Source organism: Gracilinanus agilis, chromosome 4 (genome assembly GCF_016433145.1).
Source record: "Gracilinanus agilis isolate LMUSP501 chromosome 4, AgileGrace, whole genome shotgun sequence".
NCBI classification, from domain to species: Eukaryota; Metazoa; Chordata; class Mammalia; order Didelphimorphia; family Didelphidae; genus Gracilinanus; species Gracilinanus agilis.
In genome coordinates this window covers 428,245,131-428,262,329 of record NC_058133.1, presented here as the reverse complement: position 1 = coordinate 428,262,329, position 17,199 = coordinate 428,245,131, and the positions used below count along the sequence as shown (strand labels likewise).

Here is a 17,199-nt window from a genome sequence, read left to right as displayed (position 1 = left end):
AAAAGTAAAAGAAAACAGCTTTTACTGATTCATATAAATCCAACCAACTTGTTTAGTAATGTTCACAGTCCTTACTTTGCTGACTTCAGTTAGATACTCAACAAGCACTTCCTCACAGTTATGCAGTGGTTTGAACATTTTTATTGCAAAGGGAAATGGAAACTAAATCTTCAGTTTTCTCCAGAAATACTTGTAAGAAATAAGATTCTTTACCTCTCACTCATTAAAGTACCCCGTTTTGCAACACCACACAGATATATACTTGAGTCAATTAAATGGTAATTTAAAAAAAAATGATGTATGTGCTTACAAATGGGAGCATTTACATTTTAACAGCTCCAACTAATGATGATTCATTTGTATATTGCTAGATATTAGAAATCACTTCACATTAGATATTCTTACATGATTCAGTATGTTTAAAGATGGGAAGAGTCAAAATGTGTTAAAATGTCTTTTAACATTACAAATGTATTTTAGATTTGTGGGGAAAACAGAAGTGTGCAAAAAAAAAAAAAAAAACCAAAAACAAAACAAAACAAAAAAACACCCCCAAACAAAAAACTGAAACACTTCTCTGTTAGGCATGGTGTTGCAAATTTCATGTATATTCAACGCATTTCTTATACATAAGAACTGCATAACTAAACTAACCTCGGTCTGCGGTCACAATCCTTTGGTAAGGATGGACACGCATATCGTGCCTTCGAACCTTAGTAGCCACCGCACCTAGTTAAATTGCAATTACCAAGACAAAGTTAGAAGACATTCATTTAAAAAAAAAAAAAGGTAAAACAAAAAATACCACCAAAAATAAAACACAACCCAAAATGGAAAAAAACAAACAAACAAACAAACAAAATACCCAACAACCCCAAAACAAACATTATAACAGCAGGTTTATCAAAAAGGATGTTCATTTACTACAAAAATTCATTTTAGGAAAGAAAGAAACAAGTTAAGGCACAGTAGTTTTAAACTTAATCATAATATGTAGAATATATCTGTGTATACTAATATTGCATTCATTTCAAACATTCTGGCCTTAACCTGTTTTATCCATTCATTTATGATTCCCAAATTACAGTATTTCATGAAATCGATTAGACCCAAGCACATTTAAGCTTTACTAGTCACATATTCACTGAAGTGCCTTTCTTGGAGCAGGACTAATTAAATAATGCCATATTTAATACTGACAATTATTTGCTAACCTTAAGACCACTTCCAGTTTCTACCACTTAGAAAAGTTTAAAAGCAACTCTTAAAGCCTACAAGGTTGTGGTTTTAAACTTTGAGTCAATAAGTATGAACTGCAATGAATTAGGTGATTAGTAAAGCAAACAGTATAGAACACTTAGCAGTCAGTTTACTACTATACACTCCTTTATAAATTACAGCTACTTTTCAGAGTACAGACTAAACCAAATTAATTAGCATAATTTTATTTTATATCTATGTGCAAAAAGTGCAAGTAAGTCACTGACTGCTAGGCTAAGCTTTTTTTTTTTTTCCATGGCTGCTGAAACTAAGCATTTGTTAAATTCAGATCTGATGAGGGTTCAGTTAAGACCGTTCTTGAATTTCTTAGCCTTTCGTTGGGAAAGCCATACCTAAAGATAAAAGGAAGGGAATTAAAAATTAGTCATCAATGAAGATCTGATGCGATGCTACTACCAATCTCCTCACTACCACCAACACACATGTCTGCATCTGTTTTGAAGGGCACTGCTTACTTTTAAAGTATTTTAACGCAAAAATTGATATACATGCATGTTATCTGTGTGCATATGGGTTAAAACTCAGCAATAATTTAAAAGTTTACTGGTTCTCTCCAATGTGTTTTACTGCTTAGATGGCAAAGTATAACTAAAACAAGTAATTCCATATTAACCGTGTTGAGAGCTTTCATTTAATATTTCTATTGAATTTTAACTCTTATTTACTTGGCATATGCCAATCAAGTGAGAATACTTTTTTATAAAATGAGCAACTTGTTTCAGTTTTGCTTGAAATAATAAAAAGTCAAAACAAACTCCAATCCCAATCCAATTCCCAAAGAATACAACCTAATTTGCTCCAAATTAGAAATAGTATTTACTACCTTTCCTTTGCTATTTCTAAGCAGTAAAATATTTTGTTATAATTTCTTTACTTTAGATGACCTAGTCACATAAAAGTAGACTCTACAAGAACGAATCACGCCTATCTTTCTCAACTGCTAGAACAATAGTGGGTGGCTAAGAGCTACACTCCTGCAGGAAAGCCCACATTGAGGAAAGATTTTTTTTTTGTTGTTTGTTTTTTAAATTAACAGATGCTGTGGGTGCCAGCAGAGAGGAGTTCTGGGTAGAAAAAGAGCATGCATGGGATTATAGGGCAAGATATTAATAAAAAAGAATAATTTTAAATGGGTTAAAAAATGTTACATGTTATTTTAAAAAAATGCTTCAAGAAATGTGCAATAGAAATAAGCTTCTTATGAACAGCTCTGTGGTGTGATTCTGACCAGTAAGTTATTTTATACAATGATTTAGTAATGAATTGAAAACATACGTACAATAAAAAAGTTTTCTAAAACAAAAGGCACATTTGTGCACGTACACACACAGATAACATACAAAGCATCTTGTCTTCACATATTTAGCAATTTGTCTTTAACAAGCTAATGACTGAATCTTAGTGTCCAGTGATCATTAGACTTTCAGAATTTTGTAATCAATACTAAGGCTGGAAAAAAAAAAACCTTTAAAGATCATATTCCTATTAATCAACAGCATGCATGCAGCACCATAGTAATATACAATTCAAGAAAAACAAAAACAAAAACAAAAAACACCAAGAAAAATTATTCAGATTATGTTTGGTAAAACAAAATGGTTGCATTCAAAGAGTTTGTTCCACATTGACTGGTCGTGTTATAACGGCTGCTGTATTCTAGTCCTTCATCCAGCAAGTCAATGGGCTGAAATATCAGGCATGACTGGCATTTCAATCCACTCTATAAAAAAAAGGTATCAGTAATGTCTCTGAGCACACCACTTTTTTGTTCATGTTTTGCAGTTTTTAACCAACTGAAAATTAATATGAATTTAATTATTGTCTTTTAAGTGTCATTCAGGGGTCACTGACATGGCATTTACTCGATCCTTTATGGTACCACAACAGTTAAAAATAGCATTTACTTTTCAGCAATAGATAAGCCAAAAAAAAAAAAAAAAAGATTTAGAGAAAAAATAGAAATCTATGGATCTTAAAGAATATAATGAAATCTATGGATCTTTAAGAATATAATCTCTATTTGGTAATTTTCAGATCATCCTTTAAAACATTCAAAAATAAATTTAATAGAAAATGAAATATAATATATTTCTATTTTATATGTGGTTTATAAAACTTTAATAATAATAAATATTTTAGAAAAAATTAAAAATAGCAACTCTAAAAGTAGTTTGTTTAAGATATATGGGATATTATTAGTTTAAATAAAGTACATATGGAGACATTTTGAAAAATTATACTGTAATTATCCAAAAAGTAGAAATTAAATAGGATAGAGCTGAAAATGTGGTCAATGCTCTTCCCTAACAAAAGTTTTTAATGAATTCTTCATTTAACCTCTTATAATATTTCCAAAGTTACATTTTGGGAAAAAATGGAACACAGTCTTTTGAAAAATTGATCAATAGTTGAGCTAATCAATTCAGGAGATAAACTTACCTAATACACCACTAGGTTCAATAGGATACTCAAGGATTGATGTAGCTGGTGCCAGTGTGTAAGGGTACTCGTAGGGTGTGTAAATTAAACCAGCCTCAGGTCCTGGAGGAACTATTGCAGCAGTTGGGTGAGGAGTTCCGTTTGGCATGACAGCGGTCTGTATTTGTCTGATCAAAGGCATTATGGTAGGGCCAGCTGGCGTAGGAGTACGCAGGGCAGCTGGTGGGAGAACAGGCGCAGGCCCAGTAATAATCCTTGGAGCCTGGGCTGTTGCTGCAAGAGAAAAGGCAAGGGCTGCTACAGTAAGCAAAGAAATTTAGAAGGAAGTATAGAGACAGCAGTATAAAATATGGAAAGAATGAGGGGGAATGGGGGAAAGAAAGGAAAAAAAAAGCAGGAAAGAAGAAAAATAAAAGGAAATCATTAGTACATGCGCTGATTACACAAAGTGCCAAAGCACACCAATCAAATGCACAAATAGCTTACCCTTTCCCAGTGAGATTAAGAATAAACATGCAAAAATAAAAAAGCCACCAAAAAAGTAAGCTAGACTACAATAGGTTATAAAGCACAAAAGCTTCTTTTAGTTCACATATTTAATTTACCTATGCTTTTAAAGACTGCATGAGACTAAGATGCATGCAGGAGGGCAAAAGGAAATGCTATTACATATTTATAATGGAAAAATACCTTGTAATTAAGAGTATACAGAAACACAGTTATGTGTAAGTATTTCTAAATACCAGCCTAGGAGTCAACTTAGACAAAGACTGGCTTCCATCATGTTAAAGCAAGCCAAGCTCACAGCAGATATAATTTCTTAAACCTGAATTTAGTTGATACTTCTTTTTACTCATTTAATTTTCTTAGCTCTCTTTTGGCTTTGCCTTGCCATTTGTCATATGAAACTCCTTTTGGTGCATGTACTTAGCCCATTTAACATCACTACGAAATTTGATGATTTTGAAATGAAAATTAAACATCCTCAACATGCTCAAATACATAAAAGGAAAACATGAATGAAAAAGGTATCACATCACTGATCTCTGTGAGCTCTCACTAGAAATAAAAAAAAAAGAGAGGAAACATGCAAGAAGCAAGATGGCAAGAAAGAATTTAATATAGCTTTATTTAGATAAATTTTATTTTATTGCAAATACGTTATATATATATTCATTTATTTATTTGGGGTTAGAAATTAGATGTTAAATTGGTGCTTATTTATGAAATAGGAATTCAAGTTTAGAACTTGAACTTATATGAAAAGTACTAAAAATATATTCTAAAACTCCATTGCTCAAGACATGTTGGCAATGATAATGAAAATAGAATGCCCTGAATTTCTGGAAGTAGTCTAACTGGTAGTATTGACTCTATACCAAGTGCACAATTGCTTCAAAAGAGCTGCATTCATATCTACTCCTGCTAAAAGGAGAAAGATTTGCTGATTAAGAATAAAAAAGAATAGAAACAGCTATTATATACTAGGCTAGTCTAATCCTTACGTGATTTAATGTTGGCATCTCTGTAGGTGCCATTCAGAATTGCAAGTTCCATCAGCTGCATCTTCTTAAGGCTGTCTTCCCCTTCTGCCTATACATGAAATATAGAAGAGCATTTATTATTTTGAAGTACAGCAAAATAGTTCATCAAAATAACTTATGCATAAGGTTTTGAAAAATAAAACACTAATTATCAATACAGGTATGTTTGCAGATACTTTGTTCTACTGGGCATCAGGAGCTGAAAGTGAAAGGGCGCTTACACATAAGGAAGCAGATCCTGTACTAGGGCACTTTTCAGTTTCTTAATGTGTTTTTAAAAGATTTTCTTTGATGAGATGAATAACATTAAATTCAAAGTATTTTCTTTGGCATCATTTTATGATGTAAAAAAGGAAAATCTATCAAGAGATTCAGAAAAAGAATGACTGATTCTAACCTATAGAATTAAATGAAAACATTATAGTTTAAGTACTTTTTGTTTTATTTGCTTAAAAGAGGTCTAGCTGAATGCCTATAAAGCACAGAAATAAAAATTCATATATATATATATATATATATATATATATAAGGTTAAAATTCAATTTCCTCATCAAATGCTTTGAGTTTACCCAAATAAAAGAGAAATACTAAATTTAAATTGCTCCTTTCCTCCCCATATCATTTATTAATTGCATCATTATTATTATCCTTGCCTTTCTTATTGATGCATCCCTTCTTGTATCTGCTCTGCCACGTGAGTTCATTAACTCTTCTTTGAACCACTAAAACAGTTTTTGTAAAGGATGTTCCATCTTCAAGTTTCATTTCCCTCTAATCTATTGCTTATACAACTGCCAACATAATTTTTCTGAAACACAGCTGATTCTCTCATTCCTCTGCTTTGAAACATTCGAAATCCTTCATGTCTTCATCCCAACTTACTTTCTACCTATTCATATCCTACTATAACAAGGCCAGTCAAATGAATTACCTCAGAAATGCCTCTTTTGCTTAGAGTGCAAGCCTTTTTGTTCCAAAGCACCAATAACCATTGTTCAAACATTACCTTCTTCAATATACAGTCTCTTATCTTTTAGCTGGAAGTCACAGATTTATACAACAAAGATTTAGACCAGGAAGGGACTTCAGGCTATGGAGTTCAAACCACCTGGTTTACTGAAGAGCATAGCAAGGAATCATAGATGATGTGCCTTGCCCAAGATCAGAATTTTTTTTTAAAAAAGACTTTTAAAAACAAACCAAAAAACCACCCTCATTCTTATACCAAGAAGTATATTTTGCCTTGTTTTATCAACTAGATTGTTCTTAGGCTATGACAATAATCTTTATTTCCTAAATACCTATGCACATAGTGGAATATTATTATTTCCTGAATAACATCTATTTAATAATAATGCATAACTTTACTACCACTACTACTACTACTAATTCACCTATTTAACAATTTAAGTTCTGCAAAACACTATATAGAGAATTTCATTTTATCCTTACAATAATGCCGAGAGGGAAGTACCATTATTATTTTCATTTCTGCAGATAAGAAAACCAGCTCACATTTAGTGCTCTATCCACCACTGTTTTCACCTAACACTCTCTTAATAGTTTACTTTTTAATTGTTTTGTATTTATAGGCTGAATGACACAAAGCTTAAGGCGAATTCCTAATTACAGAATGAAAGATTATACTTTGTGAGTCCCTAAAATTTTAGGCAAACTTTAAAACTCATTACATGCTATAATACTTAATCTTGGGCAACAGATGGTGAATGGACATAATTGAACAAGTCAATCCCAAGCAGTAAGCAAAGTAAAGATGAATATGTTTGGCCTGTAATCTGTTTTGATAACTGAGATTACTACCTTCCTGAAAGAGGGAATGCAATATGGTACCAAGTAGAAACACTTCAGAACAACCTATATGTTCTCTTATATAAATGACTCACTATGTATAGAGTATAATTTAAAGTATATAATATAAAATCACATGTAAAAATATTATATATTCTTCCTCATTCAGGAAAGAGATAGACGAGAACAGGAGGGACCTCTAAACCAGACTTCTATTTGACATGAAAATGACTGGAAAATAAACAACAAAAAAACCCTATCATATTAAAAATATTTTTAATTAGTAGATTGGAAGAAAGGACAAAGAATTGAAAAGACCATCATAAACATAATGTTAAATGTGCTTTAGCAACTAATTGTAACAAAAGTTATATATCTGGGTTGGTTTCATATACATCTTTTTATTTTTAAAAATCCTAAACTTTAAAAAATCAGGTCAATCTTTTATAACAGTACTCTGCTGCCTAGTGTCAAAGAGTTCACAGAACAATATCATTTTATCATAAAAGTCTTCATTAGATAAAAAGTACATCTTCCACTTAACTTGTCATTATAAGGTCCTGCCTTAAGTTACATGGTATTAAATCTCCATTACCAAATGTATAATGTTTAAAAAGCTGTGCAGTACAAATAGTAAAACAAAAAGAATACTACTTTTTAAAAAATACTTTATTGAATGAAACATTATTACCTTGTTACATTAGAACAAAAAACCTCTATAAAAACAAACTCCTAAGTTTCTCAGTCTATTTAATTCCCATGACTTCTTTCTCCACTCCACTTCAGTTTCTCACAGATATGGTCATATTTTTTTTTTATCATTTTTATTTTTTCCTGAGTTTTATGATGTCTAACCCCATATCTGTCTTAATAATGACTGTCTCCCATTTCTTCTAGTCCATCCACTTGCTATATACTCTCAACTCTTCCCAATCTCAACCCCTTGATGAGTCTTCAATTTGACATCATCATCCACCTTTTGTTCTACTGTTAAACAAGCCAGGCTAAACCCCAACCCTGGATTGTTCCTCACCGACTTCATATGTTGGAGAAAAACAAGTAACTGTACTGATTGTGTCCACTACAAATTTACTTTTATTAAACATAAACTTGGATGCTCACTGTTTCAAGTCAAATATTTGATTTTTCGCTAATCATTTCCTTGCAGTGAATGTTAGAAAACTGTTTCAAACTACTTCTTTAGAGTCTTTGTCAGACAGAAAAGTAAAATGACAAATGTTGGAGGGGATATGGGGAAATTGGGACACTTGTTCTACTGGTTAAGTTATAGTTTGATCCAACCATTTATTCTGAAGAACAATTTGGAATTATGCCAAAAGGTGTCTAAATTGTGCATACCTTTGATCCATCAATACTAACACTAGATCTGTTTCCCAAAGAGATTAAGCAAAAAAGAAAAAGAACCTATTTATACAAAAATATTTATTGCAGCTCTTTTTGTGATAGCATAGAACTGGAAATTGAGAAGTTGTCCATCAATTAGGGAATGGCCGAACAAGTTATGGTATATGATAGTTATGGAATACTATTGTGTTATAAGAAATGACTAGTAGATAATAAATGATGAACAACTTGATTTCTATAAGAACTAGAAAGATCTACATGAACTGATGCAGAGTGAAATAAGAAGAACCAGGAGAATATTATACACAGTAACTGAAACATTGTGGGACGATCAAATGTGATTGACTCTGCTACTAAAAGTAATGCAATGATCCAGGACAATGCTGAAGGACTTATGAAAAAGAATGTTATCCACATCTGGAGAAAGAACTGTGGGAGTCTCAGAAATCCAGAAGAAAACATATGATTTACTTTTATATGAGCATATGATTTGGGGTTTGGGTTTTAAAAGATTATTCTATTGCAAAAATGAATGATATGGAAATAGGATTTTATCTCCATCCCAGTGAAATTGCTTGTCAATTCCAGGAGGGAAAAAGGAAAAGGGGAGGGAGACAATAAGAATCATGTAACCATGGGAAAATAATAAAAAATGACAAGCAAAATGATTTCAGAAGAAACTAGACTTACATGAACTGATGCAAGTAAGCAGAACCAGAACATTGTACATAGTCACAGCAATATGTCTTGATGAATAATTGTGAATGCCCTAATTATTATCAGCAATTCAAGACAACCCTAGAGACTTTCATGATGAAAAATGCCATCTGTCCTCCAAGAAAAACTGGAGTCTGAATACAGACAGAAACTCATTACATTTCATTTTCTTCTTTTTTTTTGAGATCTCTTCCACAAAACAACCAACATGGAAAGATGTTTTTACATGATCATACAGGAAGAGAGGGTCAGAAAAAAGGAAATATGGAACTCAAATCTGAGTTTAAAATTATATTTACATGGAATAATGGAAAAAAATAAAATATTTTTAAAAAGTCTTTGTTACAGATCCCCTTCCCCACCATCCTCTTAATTTGATAGGGGGAAAAAAACCCCAAACTGAAGCTATTTGTTGAAAGCTCTCTCATTTTACATTCCGATATCTTTTCCCACTATGGTCTCCTTTATTCTGGGTGCAGAAAAAGAGTTGGGATCTTCTTTCCAAAGTCAATCTCTCTGGGTAATCTTAATGCCATATTGCCCACACTCTAGTTAAGTGTCTGAAGCTGGAGGGTCTTCTTGACTCCAGGACCCAGACTCTTACATACTCTACCTCCTACTTGCCCATCTGAAAGCTATCTATACTCAGTACCTTCATTTACTTTTTCTTTCTTCTAGACCTTCTGAATTCCAGATTCAGATGCTGTCCATTCAACTGAAACTACCTTCTGCAAAGTTAACACTGATCTACTGTCATACCTAATGGCATTTTTTCAAATTTTATTTTTCTGGACCTCTTTGAAACATGACTGCTGATCATACTTTCTCCTCCAAAGTTTTAATAACACTATTATGTTCTGTTATTTGTCTGATACTCTTTTCATTGGTTCTTCATTTAATTCATGTCCATTAATCATGTGTTCTTCAAGGCTCAATCTTTGGAACTTTCTAAATTATCTCACCTAAAGATTTTATCATAGTATAATTATTATCTCTATTCAGATGATTTTCATATATAGAAACCATAGTATAATTTTCTCTATTCAGATGGTTTTTACACACACACACACACACTCCAATCATTTTGAGCTATTGCACTTGATGACCCATTGGTACATCATATATAGACTGTGTCTCTTTCTCATTCTTCTCATTATAATATGGATCCCCCCCACCCCCCCACAACACGCACACACACTTTTGAACTTCTCTATATTGCAAAGATCACCACAATCTTGCCACTCAGGATTGTCACCCAACTCTTTAGCCTCACTCATCAATCCATGGCCAAATTTTGTTGTAATAACTTCAAAAATATCTCTTATTTTGTCTGCTTCTCTCTACTGATAGCCAAAACCCTAGGTTAGGCACCCATTATCTCTTGCCTGCACTATAACAGTAGCATTCAAAGGTCTCCTTGCTTCAAGTCTTTCTCTGCATCAGTACTCCACATAGTTGGCAAAGTGGTATTTCTAAAAGCCTGACTATTTCAATTCCACTGCTTAAAGAGCTCTAGGAGATCTCCACTACCTACAGAATAAATACATCTTCATGCCCCATCTAAGGTACAAAGTTCTGTATAACTTAATCCTTTCTTATATTGCTAATCTTTTCACACTTTATTTTCCCTCTCTATCCACCAACATTATTCTCTCCAGGAATCTCTTTGAATATGACACAAACTACTGTTTCTTATTATTAATAATATGTTACATTATGTGTCTATCAATACAACTTTTGGCTGAAAGATGAAAGACTGTAAGTATTTAAAGGTGGAGATATGGTTATGAGAGTCTTAAAAGTTCTTTGGGGGAATAAAAAGCAACAATAATTTCTCTAAGGAATAGGTTCAAATCTTTCATAGAGTGTATAGAATCATATTAAATATTGAAAGAAGTTAAAAGATTCAGAAATTGTATTTAAGTATCTTAGGCACCGAAGTGTGAAATTTTTATTTTGTATGCTAACCCACCCTCAAAATTATCCTTCTCTGAAATAAAATATTACTCTCATTTCTCAGAAAAAGGCAGCATTTATTATACAAAAAGAATTATGTTTAGACTTAAGAAGCACATTTTTTCAGTGCTATCCATGATCTTTTTCTTTCTTTTTTTTTATTTTAAACCCTTAACTTCTGTGTATTGACTTATAGGTGGAAGAGTGGTAAGGGTAGGCAATGGGGGTCAAGTGACTTGCCCAGGGTCACACAGCTGGGAAGTATCTGAGGCCGGATTTGAACCTAGGACCTCCCGTCTCTAGGTCTGGCTCTCAATCCACTGAGCTACCCAGCTGCCCCTATCCATGATCTTTTAAGTTTCATTTGACACAGTGCATCTGAACTTAAACTAAACTGCTATAGTTCTCTCAAATCTTGAATCAGAACATTTTTGAGCTATTTAACCAAAAAGTATATGTGCTTTATTTTAAAAAATATATTATAGTCATATAGGTTTTATTCTTATATTTTATCCGACCTGTCCTCACTCCATCAGATTTGACATTTGATGAAACAATGAATCCTGATATATTCTATCCTAGAGGCATTGTGTTGATGTTGCAATAGAGATATCAAAGTATCATTTGTAAGATGGTAAGTGGCTTTAAACAAAGATCAAAAAGGTCTCTTAAAGTCTGATTTTGCAATGATTAGTAAAAGTCTGGCCTGTTTTATCCTGAATATTCTTATAGCTTCTCATATTTCTCATGCCCAGTGTAAGATAAAAGATTAAATTTTAAAATGTACCTTAGCTTTGGAAAAATTTCTTAAATGGAAATTAATAAGACCACTCAATGACTATGAAAGGCTGAAATAATACAAGAGGGATTTTTCTATACATTTTATCATAAGAAAATAATTTTCTGCTTAAGTAAAGGTAGCTATTTCAGAACTGTTATTGGCATAATCAGGATGTACAAGTAGTTATAAAATAGAATGACCAATAACTTACTTGAAATATCCCTTAAAGCCTTTATGCTCAGAGGGAAAAAGGATGAGAATGCTTTTAGGAAAATATTCTCCCATAAGGTATATGTATTCTCAATAAAAAGGCCCAGTTTGCTTTTATAAAGTTGATGTCTTCAAAAAGTTGCACTTAAATTGAAAAATTTCATAATTAATAAAATTATACATACCCCCACACAAAATTTATTGTACTATCTAATAGCAAAGCACACCTCAATATTTATCTGGCACATATAAAATAAGAAAATGAAGGAAATTTTTTTCACATCTTAAATTAACTTCGATAACTTCTAGGAAACTCCATGTTTTATTCTAATATAATATAATGTTCATAAACATGGTCATAAAATGGGTTCCCCCTAAATCTTTAATAGACATTGAATTTATCCATGGAACACATCATACTAGTAGAAAGGAATTCTATAGAAAACATTTTTTTCACAATTTTGTTGTTATTTAGTCGTTTTCCAGACATGTACCACTCTCTGTGATCCCTTTTGGGGTCTTCTAGGCAAAGATACTGGAGTGGCTTGCCATTTCCTTCTACAGATCATTTTGCTGTTGAGGAAACTGGAGCCAACTGGGTTAAGTGATATGCCCAAGGTTCCACAGCTAGTAAATGTCTGGGGCCAAATTTGAACCCAGGGTGTCCCTTCCTTGACTCCAGCTCTGATACTCTATCCACTGTGCCACCTGGCTATCCCTTTCTCTCAATATTTATGCTCATATTAAAATGTTTTGCTGAAAACACAATGATTAGTGGTGGTGATGATATAAATGTACATTTAAATTGCATAACTATTGCAGTTTTAAAACACTACAAAATTATGGGTTGTATAACTTATTATGGGTATACAACTTAAGAAATTCATTAAAACTGGTTGGAGATGATTAGATGTAGCTACAATGAACTAACTGTTCATTCACTGAATATATAAAAGCATCTAGTTACAATGAATTGTTCATTCACTGAATAGATAAAAGCATCAATAATCACAATATTATAGAATTATTTTGGAGTTGAGTAAAACCAAAATTAAAAGAACACAATCTTTCAACTAAGAAAGAGCTCTTCACATAGTGGAAAGTATAAAACTGGAAGAATCACAAAACAGAATAAAAATGGGAAGCCAAGTAACTATTTTTAAAGTGGTCTGTTTTCTCCATAAATGACAGAAAAGCTATTAACAGCCCAACCTCACATGTGTTGAATCAGAAATTAGAAATAGCACTTTTTAAAAAGGATAAGAACAGGTTAAATTGAACAAGTACATACACACCATAAAAATTCTAAGCTGGAGGCAACATAATTTAGCAATGTGTGAGATCCAATCTTAACCTAACACACTGGACACTATGTAATGATACATAACAGGATGATCTGAATGAAGAAAAATAAGACCATCAGAAATATATCTGCATCTTATGGACAAATATCTGCTCTAAGGAATGGAAAAAGTAGAAACTTTTCACAGAGGCTGACAAGATTCTATAAGCCAAGTTAAATACACTGTTTTTGGTAATGTGAAGTGGGAACAGAGGAAAAAAGAGAAAAATAACTTGAAAAATATGGTTCAAGAATAAATATTCAAAGAGTTCAAAGACCTGAACATTTCTCAAAATAAACCTTTCCTTGTATAATGTGAATTTGTTCTTCAATTCAATCTAACAAATATTTATTAAATGTCTTGTTATGTTAGGTCTTGAAAAACAAAGACAAAAACTAGACAGTCCTTATCCACAAGAAACTTTACATTTCATACAGTGGGCAGGGTTGGGAATAAAATGTAAACAGCAAATAGAAAATAATTCTATAAGTAGTGGGGAGAGTACATGAAATCTCCTTAGTTGGGCATTTGATGATCTCTAAATTTATTAACTGCATTGGTAGCTCATATTTATATTGCCATGAGCATGTACTTTTTTTGGTTTTGTTTTGTTTTGTTTTGTTTTGAGTGAAGTTCTGTGGTAGAAGTCATTGTAGTTTTTTACTTGATGTTTTAATCATTATTGAATCTATCAGAGACTAGGTTTTTGCTGGATTGGCATGTTAGAATTGCCTCTGTTTAGCCAATGAACTTGATCCAACTAGCAAGTTTTAAAAATATAAACAATATAATTCAATTTACAAACTTTCAATATACCTTTTCTTGAACATACTATAGTATTTAAGTGAGGGAAGCAAGTACTTCTGTGCTTAATAAATAGTGATGAGAAATAGATCATCAAAAATTTTATGGCAATGCAGTTTTAAAATTTCAATGGTTAAAATCACAGAATTAAATTAAATTCACAGAAACTAATAACAAAAAAAGAACTTAATTAGTAAATACCTTTAATTTTACAGATTGCAAATATAAAATAATTTATATATTTTTTCAGGATCTTTTGGCACATAAGAAAAAATATTACAACTATACGAATATAAAGTTGAAATATAGTTAATATATTAATTGCTGAACAACCTATGACAATTAAACTAAAAATCTTAAGTCTCTGGTGATATTATAGTGTTCATTTTGGTGTTCCTGAAAACTCACTTTTTAAAAGACAAAAACTATTTATTGGGAAATTATTAAATGTATTGTGGGATATAAATGTAATGAAATGTTCTAGCATTGTAAGAGGCCAAAATGGATGGTTTCAAAGAAACTTGTGAAGATTTGTATTAACGGAGAGAGATGCATTGAACCAAGAGAACAATCTATAACTGTGAATACTGTTCCAAAGTACTGATGTACTGATGATGCAACAAGTATGCAATCTACAGCTTTACCAAGAGGCATACATTTTTAGATGCAACCAATGTAATGTGGAACTTAGTTATCAGAGTTTTATTTTTCCTTTTTCCCCTCAATGGGTGTGGGAATAGATAGGAGAGGGGGGAAAGACAGAAAGAAAAAAGATGAGTTAAGAAATAAGATATTTGCTTATATCACCTTTTTTTTTTTTTTAATTCAGAGAAAAAAAGGCAGGCAGAAACTACAAACAACCTGAACAACTCTAAAACTACAGGCTGAAATTATATACTAAAGAAATAGTTGTACATAAAATGAAGATGTGCACTTTCATATACAATGCTCCTTTTCTGTTCTACTCTGCATATGAAAATGCCTCTTTTATTTCATGTTTGTTAAGTTATGAATAAAAAAAGTCATTGTATTATGTAAAGATGATTAGCATTCAGATTTGAATGATTATCTAGGTTTTAAAAGTAAGAATAATTCAGGGTTCTGTGATTGTGATTATAGAAAACACAGTAATAGCTAGATTGATCCTGCAAGTTGTCATTTTGTAATACAGTTACCAAGATATTATTAATGGAACACTGAAAAGTCTTGTTTGAAGGGAACCTCATTTATAACACTGGTCTTATAGCATTATCTAATCTTTAAAATATTCCCCTGCCCCAGTTTAATTTTTGTGTCACTAACTAATGATATTAAGTGAGGCTACACCTACATTAGGATTATGCTTCTCACTAATGGTATAACTGATTTTCTATAGTAACTTTGATTTGGATTACTAAATGAAATATGAAATTAATGTGTAGAAATAATTTATCTAGCCAAAAAGATGCTCTTAACCAAAATAAAATGTCAAAAATTCAATCCTGAAAACATAAAAATTCACTTTTCTCTTCCTTGCTTTCCAGTTAGAAGGCAGGGCTGAATGCTACAAATTCTTTTTTACATCTTTAACTTCTATGTTAATCAGATGCCAATCAAAACACACAGATTATTTCCTATAATCTTCTCTGTGATCCATAAATATGGTTCCAGGATAATTTCCCTTAATTATAATTTTGTTATTTCACATTTTAAAAAAATGTTAAATTGAATCCCTCTTTGTGATATAAAATGTAAACTTCGTAACTTAGGATTTAAATCATATCAACTATATAACAATTCTTAATTCCTAAAATCATTTCCACCGCCCCCCTTTATTCCTGCAAACAAACTCTTATAGACATCATTCTGATTTTCTAAATAATCATATTTTAATTATTTTATGTAATTAATTTAATTATTTAATGATCTTTAATAAGTCTAATGTAGTGACATAGAAACAGAGGTAAAACAGAAATTATCCAAATGCTTCACATACACAGACAGATAAACACAGACACACACACACACTCTTTGTTGAAACAGAAAAAAATTGGGTACTCATCAATTGGTGGAATGTCAAATAAACCATGGTATGTGAATATAAGCACAACTATCACTGGTGCATAAGAAATGAATAAAATGAATTCAGAGAAATCTGCAAGAAATGCATCAATTGAAGCACAATAAAATGAGCAAAACAAGGAACAATTTGAATGATGAACATAATATTAAATTAGAAAAAATTTTAAAGACTACTGATCTCTGACTAGCACAGTAACCAAGTATGATTTTGTAAAACCAACTATCAACATGCCATCTATTTCAACAGAGAGGCAACAGACTAAAAGTATAGAATGAAATGTAACTGACCAAAGAGTTTAATTGGTTCAAATGAACACATTCATTTGTTCAGAGAGGATAATTTAGTGGACAGTGTAAAGGGTAAAAAGGGGTTTTGGTTGGGTGAATATTAAAAGGTTTGGTCACCAGGCAATTGAATAATTATCAATCCCCAATTAAAGAATAACCTCAAGTCAAAATGACTTTTATAAAAGTTTATTTACAAATGAGGCTAGGAAGAGAAAATAAGAAAATCAGAAAGAAGATAAGTAGGATAAGTAATCTAACACACTAGGTAATTTCCTCCGGCCCCCTTGTTTAACCCAGGCAGATCTAACTATTCCTCAGTTGGGGGAGGCTCAGCCTTGAGCCCACAGCCAGAGGGCCAGAGACCTCTTGAGGTGAATGAAGCAAAAGCGTCAGTCTCAGTCTCTTTTAAAAGGGAAATTCCTTTAGAGAAATTCAGGAAGATTTAGTTGTTATACTTACCACATGTATTTCTAAGGGAAAGATTTAAGAACAGTCTCACCAAGATGTCAGGGTCCAAGGTCCAGTGCTCCTCCAGGTCCAAATCACGAACCAGAAGAGACCCGTCAGTTCCAAGACACTAACAAAAAGAGGGCTATAGGAA

The 17,199-nt window shown here is 32.1% G+C and overlaps 1 protein-coding gene across 1 annotated transcript in view; it reads right to left on the bottom strand.

Moving 5' to 3' along the window:
* The window catches only part of QKI (QKI, KH domain containing RNA binding), a 191,577-nt gene that overhangs the window by 6,480 nt on the left and 167,898 nt on the right, over window positions 1-17,199 (bottom strand). Inside the window, exons 7-9 of the mRNA XM_044675479.1 lie at window positions 5,226-5,313; window positions 3,721-3,993; window positions 655-729 (exon numbers count right to left, since the gene is read on the bottom strand). Coding sequence (XP_044531414.1) covers window positions 655-729; window positions 3,721-3,993; window positions 5,226-5,313 — 436 coding nt within the window. The remainder of the gene's footprint in view (window positions 1-654; window positions 730-3,720; window positions 3,994-5,225; window positions 5,314-17,199) is intronic.